The 11,620-nt window shown below is 51.5% G+C and overlaps 1 protein-coding gene across 1 annotated transcript; it reads left to right on the forward strand.

Moving 5' to 3' along the window:
- The first annotated feature begins 301 nt into the window (after nucleotides 1–301).
- On the forward strand, nucleotides 302–10,221 carry EIF3K (eukaryotic translation initiation factor 3 subunit K). Its single transcript, XM_028529495.2, has 8 exons — nucleotides 302–457; nucleotides 1,172–1,270; nucleotides 3,732–3,852; nucleotides 5,312–5,386; nucleotides 7,763–7,829; nucleotides 7,947–8,024; nucleotides 9,347–9,472; nucleotides 10,156–10,221. The coding sequence occupies exons 1-8, from the start codon at nucleotides 399–401 to the stop codon at nucleotides 10,185–10,187; spliced, it is 657 nt and encodes a 218-aa protein (XP_028385296.1). The 5' UTR covers nucleotides 302–398; the 3' UTR covers nucleotides 10,188–10,221.
- Nucleotides 10,222–11,620: the final 1,399 nt, after the last annotated feature.

Raw genomic sequence — 11,620 nt, forward strand, 5'->3', positions numbered from 1 at the left:
AAATGAGCACCCGCCGTCAGAAGTTCGCTCCTTCCCTGCGAGTTGGCGCGCACGCCCTGGGGACTACTGCGCGACACCCGGGGACAGCTTAGCCCCGCCTCCTCGCCCGGAGACAGCGCCAGCGCACTCGGCGAGACTTAAGTTTTTTTCTCATGCAGTCGGTCCAGTTCGGGCGGAGCGTGCGCGCACGCGCCAACTGCGACCTCTGGGAAGAAGTCACAGGGCAGCCGGAAACTTATGGCAGCCGCTGCAAGAGCCTCCCTTTTTAGTGCCTCCCGGGCTGGAGCGACGACGGCGACGTATTTCCGTTTCCGCCATCTCTTCCTTTTCCGGTCCTCCAGGACACCGCACCGGCCGCACCTTCGGCCCTATCCCCGGTGTGGGAAGCGACAGCAGTCATGGCGATGTTTGAGCAGATGAGAGCTAACGTGGGCAAGTTGCTCAAGGGTATCGACAGGTCGGAGCCCGGTCGGAGGGAGCGCTTCTGGCCCAGCAGGGTGGAGGAGAGGATTTCTGGAGATCTCGAGTGGTGGTCACAATCCTGGGCTTGCCCTGGGGTGGGACTTGCCAGTCATCTGGAGGAGATGTTTAAGGAAAACACCATTGCTAGCGCCTGGCGGCAGGAGATAGCCGTGCCTACCACTCTTCTCTAGTTGCCTGTCCCTCCACCTCCTTCCCTCAGCCTCCCACTGTGTGTCTCAGAACCTCTTCATCTCTCCCTTCTTTCCTCCCTTTTATCATTCATTCAAAACATGTTCACTACAATCTACTGTCAGTGCCGGGCAGTGTTGGGGACCAGAGGTGACCAAAACAGCTTTCAGGCTGTACTTGCATGGAGTTCCCAGTTCAGAATCCAAACAACACCAACAGTAGAGTGGTAGCTGGGAGCAGTCAGAGCTGTGGTGGGGGAAGCACAAGCAGATTGGTCAGAGATGGAATGGGGGAAGCTAGGGAGGAGAGGATGGGGCTAGACCAGGTGGGTGTCAAAGATGTCCAGGAGCCCAGGCATACAGGCTGCAATGACTTGGGTAGAGCAAGTGACCAGTGCCAAAGTTAAAAGGAAGGAGAGGAGGGAGGAGCAGGTTACTGTACCCACCCACTCATTCCCAAATAAAGGGACTGGCCTCAGCTCCTGTCTCCTCTCTGCTCATCCATCTCTATTCTTCTCTAGGTACAATCCTGAGAATCTGGCCACACTGGAGCGCTATGTGGAGACACAGGCCAAGGAGAATGCCTATGATCTGGAAGCCAACCTGGCTGTCCTGAAGCTGTGAGTGTCTGCCTCCAACCCCAGCCCCAAGCCTGCAGCCAGCAGGGTACCACTCCCAGCACTGGGTGGGGCAGGAGTTGAGGGTAGCCTACAGGGTGCAGTATCTCTCTCTCTTTTTTTTTTTTTTTTAAAGATTTTATTCATTTTACCCCTGGCTGGCGTAACTCAGTGGATTGAGCACGGGCTGCAAACCAAAGTGTCGCAGGTTCAATTCCCAGCCAGGGTACATGCCTGGGTTGCAGGCCATAACCCCCAGCAACCACACATTGATGTTTCTCTCTCTCTCTATCTCCCTCCCTTCCCTCTCTAAAAATAAATAAATAAAAATCTTTAAAAATAATTTACAAGCCCTGGCTGGCGTAGCTCAGTGGATTGAGCGCGGGAACCAAAGTGTCCCAGGTTCAATTCCCAGCCAGGGTACATTCCTGGGTTGCAGGCCATAACCCCCAGGAACTGCACATTGATGTTTCTCTCTCTCTCTCCCCCCCTCTCCCTCCCTCTCCCTCTCTCTCCCCTCCCTCTCCCTCCCCATCCCTTCCCTCCCTAAAAATAAATAAATAAAATCTTTAAAAAGAAAGAAAATTAAAAAAAATAATAATTTACAAAAAAAGATTTTATTCATTTTTAGAGACAGGGGAAGAGAAGGAGAAAGAGAGGGAAAGAAATGTCAGTGTGTGGTTGCCTCTCACATGCCCCATACTGGGGACCTGGCCCGCAACCGAGGTATGTGCCCTGACTGGTAATTGAACGGGCAACCCTTTGGTTCACAGCCCGCACTCAATCCACTGAGCCACACCAGTCAGGATGGATGCAGTATCTTTTGGTGTGATGGCTAGGAAGCCAAGGAAGTTAGAGCAGCAGGACGGATGGTTTTTTAAGAATTAATTGCAAAACACACATACAGGCCAGTATGTAAATACTGTCAGCTCTGTATCCACAGGTTCCACTTCAGTAGAAAGACTGAAAACATTTTTCAACCCAGTATTGAAATGTTCCCCCTCAAAATGTGACATTGCTGTCATGTGCTATGTAATTAGGTCTGCTATGGTTACGTCTGTCCTGAACACATACAAACTTTTCTTGTCGTTCCATAAATGATACAGTATAACTACTATTTGCATAGCATTTACTTTATGTGAGGTATTGTAAGTAATCAAGAGATGGTTTAAAGTGTATGGGAGGATATGCATAGGTTATGTGTAAATCCACAGACCATTTTATGTGTCTGTGGATTTTGGTATCCATAGGGGGTCCCTCGTGGATACAGAGGATTGTATACAGTTTAGCAAGTAATTATAAAGGCACCCATATGATCACCATTTGTAAAATTGAGTGTTGCTAGCTGCCCAGGCCCTTTGCCCCCTATGTTTTGTGCCAGCCAACGCTACCGCCCACCCTGGTAACCACTCTTGTGTTCATGGCCTAGCTTTGTGTGTGAGTTTACCACACGCATGCATCTTGATCACCTTTGCTCAGGATTGCCTGCTTTGAACTTGACACAAATGCATTCCTACAGCATGAGCTCTTCTGCATCTGGCTACTTCCACTCAGCACTGGGTCGGTGAGATCCAGCCATTTTCTGTGCAGCTGTGGTTTTCTGTCATTGCTGCATGGTGTTCCACCGTGTGACTGTCATACTGATCCGTTCTCCCATTAACAGACATTTGGGCTCTTCCTCCTCAGGGCCTTACTGGCACACTGCCAGTTGTGTGATTTTTACCCATTGCCTAGCCTCAATTTTGACATCTGTGAAATGCATATAATGACGCTGTATTTGTGGTGTTTAGATGTTACTGGTTACAGTCACTACTTAGTGAGTATACACTGTGTGGCAGTTGCTGTGCTCTGAGCTCACTTAGATGCTGTTTTGCCCAAGGGATGAAGTTGATGTACAGAGACATTTTCTTAAATATTTTATTTATTTATTTTTAGAGAGAGTGGAAGGGAGGGAAAAAGGGAGAGAAACATTGATTGGTTGCCTCTTGCACACCCCCAAGTAGGGACCTGGACTCAGCCCAGGCATGTGTTCTGACTGGGAATTGAACCTGTGACCTTTCAGTTTGTGGGATGACGCTCAGCCCACACCAGTCGGGGTGATGCACAGAGAATTTAAACTAAGTAATCCATGGTCACTAAGCAAGGGAGTTTAAACGCAGCCAGTCTGGCTCCAGAGCCCTTGAGCACTATTCCAGACTGCTGCTATGTACTCACTCATTTGAGAATCACTTAACAGTGTCCGTTTTACTGGGTGGTTGTGAGGATTAACTGTCCTTGTCTACAGAGAAGGAAAGCAGGGTCAGGGAGGTCTCACAGACAGAGAGTGCTGTGGTCGGGATCGGAGCTCAGACATGTGCAGCTCCCAGGCTCTGGGCCTCAGCAGTGTGTAGCCTGCCTCGTGCCTGGTGAGGCTCTGGGACCTGGAGATGCCACCTGTCACTATGTCTCTTGTTCCCCTTCTCAGGTACCAGTTCAACCCAGCCTTCTTTCAGACCACGGTCACTGCCCAGATCCTGCTGAAGGCCCTCACCAACCTGCCGCACACTGACTTCACTCTGTGCAAGTGCATGATCGACCAGGCCCACGTATCCTTCTGGCTCTCGGGCCCAGGTGTGTGCGGGAGGGAGCAGGGATAAGAGAGACCATTTCACAGGAAAGCGGTTGGTCTGTGAGTTTAGTCACAAGCACTTGAATGCCTGCTCTGGGCTTGGCCCAGCACTGGGTAGGGCTGGGGCCCTGTGCTAGTTGAAACAGACCCATCCCCTGCCCTCACCAGAGCTCACAGTCCAGTGGGGGAGATAGGTCTCCCATCACTGACAATGTGGAGAAGTCAGGGCTCAGGGTTAGAGGGACCAGGGGAGGCACCCAACCCTGCCTGGATGTTAGGAGAGCTTCCTGGAAGAGGCACCATCTGAAAAATGAGGAATTAGGTGAAGCAGTAAGGAAGGGTGTTGTAGGCAAAGGGAACAGTATGTGGGGAGGCCTGGTGGAAAAGGAGCTCAGTGCTGCCTTTTAAAGGCTGTAGTAGTTCAGCATAGCCATGCCATTCCATAGTTTTCAAAGTGGAATTTGGTCAGACTCAAAAGGGCACCTGGGAGCCATGGAAGGCTTTAAAATTGTAGAGTGATGGGGGTAGATTTATGCTTCAGAAAGATTCTCATGAGGATTCTAGCTGAGTAAAGACCACCAGGCACCAGGCAGAAGCCATGAAGAGCTGGATTCTTGACTGAACTTCATTTAGTGCCTAGCACAGTGCTGGCCTCCAAAGAAGAAATGTTGAGTGGAGAAGCAATGAGTGGATCCTCAACTTGCTTTCTTGTAGGTGGTCTCACACTTGGCCAGGAGAGCCTCCACTTTCCTTTAATTACTTGAGAAACTTGGTAGTGTCCCCCATCTGTGCTGGGCCCTGTGCTCCAAGAGCTCGCCATCCCAGGGCCACCACACCCACCTGCCCATTAGTGGCTAAGCTGAAAAATGACCGTGTACTCACGGAGCCTGTTCTGCCAGGAGTATCCATGGGAGTGCCTGCTGTCCGAGAGACTGTCCACCTACCCCAGGGTTCTGTTCTGGTGGTTTGAAAAAAAAATTAGGCATACAGTATACTGTTAAAAGTACAGAAAACGTGCACAGAGGACAAAAAGACTTCTCGCCTCCCCTGTCCCATAGCCACCCCATCCCCCTCCCAGGAGGCAATAGCTGTCCGCTGTTCTTGGGGGCCTTTCCGCAGATATCCTGTAGATACGTAAGGTTGGCCATATGTGTCCATAGACACACGTGTCCCCCACCCGAACAGTAGGCTGCTGTATGTGTTCTGCATCGTGTTTTTCTTTTCATATCAGTGTGTCTTCTCACGTTCTGTAGAAGCTGGTTCGGTCCCTGTGGATGGGCCATCACTGGTGTAACTGTGTCCATCATTGGACCGTTAGGGTGTCTCTCACCTTTTGCCATAACGGCTCATACTGCAGGGACCGACTGGGGCCAGTCTAGGGCTCAGCAGCAGCCTTCCTAGGCTCTGGAACCATTTTCCCTTAACGTTTCCTCCAGCAAGAAGAACGGCCCATCCGACAGATTTTGTACCTTGGAGACTTGCTGGAGACCTGCCACTTCCAGTCCTTCTGGGTAACGTCCTTTGGCGCAGGGGCAGGATGGGTAGCTGGGCCATATGGAGCAGACTGCTCAAAGTAGTGACCATGCCCATTGATTGGCTGCCTCCGTGGTGATGGGCCCCATGCTAAGGGCTCTGCAAGCATGATCTCATGGAATCGTCATCCTCACACAGAGTCAGAACTGCCTGGTGGTCCCCTGTGCCTACAGGGCTCAGCCTAACACACATGTATTCTTCTAGCAAAAGTGCACTATCACCTGAACACTCTCCCTTTCTTGCTCCAACTGGAGCCTAATCCTCCACTTCTGCAGCTTCACAAGTGGGAACCACTGCCCTAAGCATGTCCTCAGCAATAATTGCCCTCTCCTCTGCGGGGAATGGCAACTGTTTCCATCCTCTGACCACTTCCTCCTAGCTATCCAGCTCTCCCCTGTGAGATCTCCAGGCCCACATCCTTGGGCTGCCCAGTACTCCAGTCCTCTGTTCTGCTTTCTCCTTAATGTAAATCATGCATCCCTCCCCACTCCTACACATGCGCATGCACACACACCACCACCACCCCCTCCTCTGTAGCTGAAATGATGAGCAAAGCTGGAGAAATGGCCATCCGGAGCGCAGGACAGCCCAGGTCTACAGTCCTCCACCCCTCTGACCTCCACCCCTCTGAAGGCTTTTGCTTCCCTCCCTGCTCTCCTGGACAGCCCTTCATATCTTCCCCCCACCCTATCCTTCTCACCTCACCTTATGATCTCACTGCCTGTTTTGTGGGAAAATAGAAGCAGCCAAAAGCAGAACTCACGCATATCCCTGGCTTGGCCGTGACATCTATTGAAGCTGACTAAGCACTCTGCTGGGTTTGTTTGTTTGTTTGTTTGTTTTTGAAGATTTTATTTTATTTTTTTAGAGAGGGGAAGGGAGGGAGAAAGAGAGGTAGAGAAGCATCAATGTGTGGTTGTCTCTCACATGCCCCTCTCTGGGGACCTGGCCTGCAACCCAGGCATGTGCCCTGACTGGGAATGGAACCAGCGACCCTTTGGTTTGCAGGCCGGCACTCAGTCTACTAAGCCACACCAGCCAGGGCGCCCTCCTGTTTTTAGAGGGTCTGTTGTCCCTCCTATTTCAGGCTGCCCTCCTCCAGTGCACTGCCCCCCTTTCCTTGTACCCACTCAGGGGCATCACGACAGCAGTTCTGCCCACTGTCCTGTAACAGCTAACATGGCCTTCCTGGATTGGCCTTCATGGCCTTATTTCTATCAACATAGGACATGCCTGTAGAGTGAGTTCTAGTCTAAAGAAGACAGCTTTCCCTCACTTCCATATTCCCATCAGCTCTGCCTCCGACCCCCTTTCTCTGCGCCTCGTTACAGCCACATTCTTGACTAGGGGACCAGCTGCCCTGTTGGCCCAGGTTTTAAAACTCAGAGTCTCATGTCTCAGGAAAGCCCCTCCATCTCAGGCAGGTCGGTATGTTGGTCAACCTGACCCTGGGACAGGTTGCCTACGCTCAGTCTGTGCTGCTCCCTCTGCTCACTTGAATCCACCCCAGACTTGTGTGACTAGCTCCCCGACCCTGCTCCCCAACACAAACACACTACGTGGAACTGCTGTGTGGAAGTCAGCAGTGACTTCCCCATTGCTAGATCCAGTAGGCAGTTCTCAGGCCCCATCTTACTCGTCCTGTCAGCCCCTGGACGGGCAGTCACCCACTGCTCCCTCAGATCCTTTCCTCACCTGGCTTCTAGGACAACTGCTCTCTGGCTTGCCTCCCACCTCACTGGCTGCTACTTGTTGTGCCTTGGCTTTCTCATTCCCCCCACTAATGTTGGAGGGAGCCCTTGCAGAGAAGATGACATTTGAGCAGAAACCTGAAGGAGGTGAGGGTGCTAGCTGTTTGGGAGAGGACAGTTCCAGACACAAGAACAACCGGTGCAAAGGCCCTGAGGTAGCAGGTGCCTGGCATGCCTCAGGAGCAGTGTGGAGGCCCCTGTGGCTGGAGTGAGGGGGCGAGTGGGAGGAGACAGGGGCAGGGATCCTGTGGGGCTTCATGGTCCATGGCACGACTTGGGACGCCTTTTCTCGGAGTGAGACAGGAACAAGGTGAGGTGGTTGAGTGCAGTTAGCTAATTCGTATCTGCCACCTCTCTGGGACCAGGTTCTGCCTGCCAGGTTCAGACCCCAGCTCTAATTTTGGGTGTATCACTTTACAGTTCTGAGCCTTGGTCTCTTCCTCCCTGAAATGGGTGTAAAAACAGTAACTGCTATGTTATAAGGTTGCGTAGAGAAGAATGACTGGCATGTGGGGCAAACGCTCAAGTGTTAGCTTCTTTGTTAATGTATTAATGTTAGCATTCTCGATACTGTTAATGTTAACTTCGTCATTCCTCTCACAGCAAGCCCTGGATGAAAACATGGACCTTTTGGAAGGTATAACTGGTTTTGAAGATTCTGTCCGGAAATGTAAGTCCCTCTTTGAGCCTGAGCTCCCTGACCAAGGGAAGGGAGTAGGGGATGGCAGCAGGACCCTGCCGGGACTGGGGAGCGGCCCTTTACCATCTTTGTCCCTTGCCTTCACAGTTATCTGCCATGTCGTGGGCATCACCTATCAGCACATTGATCGCTGGCTGCTGGCCGAGATGCTTGGGGACCTGACAGGTAAGGCCCTCTCTGGGTCCCTAATGCCAGTCTCAGAGGTTCAGGGTAGGCAGGGGCAGTGGGACTGAGCCAGCTCCTCTGAAGGACCCATCCCTTCCTTAACCAGTGGTTATTGAAGGTCCAGCCCAGAGAAGAAATAAGGAATTAGGATAATACATTCCCTTCCTCGGGGGAGGTTTATGATATTCGTTCATGTATTGTGCATAAATTATTGAATGCGTACTCTGTGCCAGACACTGTTCTAGGCCCTGGGGACATGGCAGTGAACAAGAGAATGGCTTATATTGTTCTTAGGGAGGTAGCATAACAGATGCTCAGGCAGGAGCACCCTGTCCTGTTCACCCAGTGCCTGGAGCAGAGTAAGGGCGGAGAGGGAGGCCGGGGCCCTAGAGGTGGTGGTAGGAGGGAGATCTCCCAATACAGCAGAGCCGCCTACAGACCGGACTTTGTGACCTTTACCTTGGGTGAGATGGAGCCACAGAGCATTCTGAGCAGGGAGGGATGTGATCAGATTTATGTTTTTAAAAGGTCCCTCTAAAAAAAAAAAGCGTATGTGTATTTACACGTTTTTGCAAAAAGAAACACAAGAAAGAAAATAAAAGCTAAGGAAATGGGGGTTGGGGAGCGAGACAAGGGAGGAGAGAGGGGTGGGAGGGGAGTGAGATTTCTCTGAGTACCTCAGACAGCTTTGCCTTTTGATCCAGGTAGTTTTTTTGTGGGCTTATCATTGTCGTTACTGTTTTTAATCGATGTGAACTTTATTGCACACTTTGTGTCAGATACTACACTGTTCCACATCACACAGCTGTTTGGCATATTTAAAAGTGAAATTAAATCAAAAGGGGATGAAACAACCCTTAGAATTGAATATAAAAAGAAGCAGATCAATCTGTATCAAATTGATAATGGTTACACAGAAAAGAATTCTATCTTTCGTGGCATATTTTCCAAGGGCAAAAAAGAACCGCAAAGAAATTTTTAAACTTTATGCCGTAGACTTACCGTTAGTGGTTAATGATGACATCGTGATTTTGAAGCCATTTCGTGGAGGTTATGGGAGAAAACATAAGTAAATACTAACACAAAATCCCTGTGATGGTAAGGATGGGAAAGATAAAAGACTCCCCCTGGCGGCCATTTGGAGAATGAGCTGTAGAAGCTCCAAGCCGCTACAGAGAGCTGCTGCTGCTGTCCAAATAGAAGATGCTGGTGGTTTCTGAAGCAGCTGGGCAAGGAGGGTGCCCTGGCTTTTGGCTCCCGGGCCCCCTGGCACTGTGGGATTGGGGTGACCGGAGCCCCTGTATTGCCTGTGTCACCTGCAGATAGCCAGCTAAAGGTGTGGATGAGCAAGTACGGCTGGAGTGCTGATGAGTCGGGCCAGATCTTCATCTGTAGCCAGGAAGAGAGCATTAAGCCCAAGAACATTGTGGAGAAGATTGACTTTGACAGTGAGTGTGGCCTGAAGCCTCAGGCTGTGGGGCAGGGCATGCCCTTCCACAGAGACTAGGGCTGGGCCCCGGGACCCAGGTGGATACTTTCTGGCTCAGGGCTAGGAAATCTTCATCCACTGGACTCCACTGACCTGTGCACGGAGCTGCCACCTGGGAAGGGATGGCAAGGGGTACTGGTGTTCTTCCCTGGAACTTCCAGGGCCTGGAGGGGCCTTGTGGGGTGTCCCCACACACTTATTGTCTCTCCTTTGTTGTGGGGACTTCTGGGGTCTCAGCCCTGGAGAGCTGAGATTTGAACCTGGGTCTTCTCGCTCTAGAGTCCAGGGCTTTGTTTGTTTTTAATTGATTGATCGATTTTAGAGAGGAAGGGAGAGAGGAACATGGATTTGTTGTTCCACTTTTTAATGCATTCATTGGTTGCTTTTTGTATGTGCCCTGACCAGGGATTGAACACACAGCCTTGGCATATGAGAATGATGCTCTATCCATCTGAGCTACTCAGTCTGGGCCAGAGTCTAGGCTTTTAACTACTGCCCCACACTGCCCTTGTGATGGTGACTAGGCCCCCAGAAGGGGTTGTGATCTATTGCTCTAAAGAATTGTGGGTGCTGTCGTTGGTAACCAGAGCTTCGCCTCCCATTCTTCCCACGTTGACTAGTTTCCCCTTCTCTTCTCGACAGGTGTGTCCAGCATCATGGCCTCCTCCCAGTAACTTTGAAGGCGTTTAATAAAGATTTGTTGCCTTAGCCTTGGTGTGTCTTCACTGGCTTCCTAACTCTGCCTCTCGCCCACCAGAGGGAGCCAGAGAGCAGGCCACTGTCGGCCCTATGCTGGGGCCCCCCAGTGGCCTAGTTTCTGTCTCCTATCTTCCTTCAGTCGCCCCACCCCAGCGACTGACCTTCTACCCCCACCTTCCTGATCTGTCAGGTCACCTGGAGGGCGGGCAGCGGTGAGTCAGCAGGGAGGAGAGTGAATGGGCCTGGAGCCCAGCCCTGCAGCAGCTGGCTGTAGCCTGGGCTTTTCTGTTCTTCTGAAAACCCAGCTGAGCAGCAATGGGCCCCCTCATAGGTGAGGGCAGACACACCTTTGCCCTTGGGCCTCACAAATACAGGCAGAAGTGTCCAGAGGGGTATGTGGGGGGGGGGATTCTGGGTGCTGCTCAACCCTTCAGAGGTCCTTGGTCTAGTGACTGCCCTGTTTCCTCAGAAAAGGCGAATGGTGCGCCTTGTTAGGGTTATGAAGATTCCGTGAGCTCTTGCCAGTCAAGATCTCAGGCCGGGTCCTAGCCCATTACTGGCATGTAAAGAACAGGAGTCACTGTTGAGTTTAGACTTGAGTTTCTCCCGAAGGTTGCAAACTAGCCCCCAGCACTCTTCTATTTGGAGAGACTTTACAAGGAAATTTGGATTTTCAGCCAGGCCATGCACCCCTTTACCCAGATCCCAGCATGCAAAGGTCAGGAGGCCTAGCTCACATCGCTCCGGTATGGGTCTGTTATCTTGCCCATTTTACACAAGATACTCCAGGCATCTGGCACAAGAACTTTGGACAATTGTTCCCTATGTGCTTGTGTGCAGGAAGAGGTGGGGATGACCCTGGCTGCCTTTGGGGTAAAATGAAGGAAATGAAATGCCATGGTGGATGCTAAGCCCCTAGTGTAGACCTACTGCTGCCTGGGGGAGCTCCCCCCGCCCCCCAACAGTGGACTCTGCCCATGGAGAGCAGTGGCTGAGCTGCCAGCCCTGCCAACCCTCCCTGATCTGCCTGCACCCACACCCATCCTCCAGGCACTGACAGGACTCAGAGCCAAGGCAGGGCGGAACACCCTTTGCCCTGGGTTCCGGACCCGAGCAGGAGCCAGGAACTAGGGTGTGTCCAAACCCCGGGCACAAAGGAAGGGTGCTTCTACAGCTCAGAACTCCAGAGCCTGCTTTGAGGGGGGGAAGATGGATGTTGTTACCCACCCGTTTGATTGTGTGGGTATTCCCTTGGGGTGGGCACAACTCTCACTTACTTGACAGGTGTCCTTATGTAGAATACCACCTGCACTACTGGCCACATCCCACTGCCAGGAAGAGGAAGTAACCTGTATCTCCTTTGGAAGCCACATCTTATACTACATTGCCAACTTGCCTTTAACTCAGT

The sequence above is a fragment of the Phyllostomus discolor genome, chromosome 12, assembly GCF_004126475.2.
Source record: "Phyllostomus discolor isolate MPI-MPIP mPhyDis1 chromosome 12, mPhyDis1.pri.v3, whole genome shotgun sequence".
Taxonomy (NCBI): domain Eukaryota; kingdom Metazoa; phylum Chordata; class Mammalia; order Chiroptera; family Phyllostomidae; genus Phyllostomus; species Phyllostomus discolor.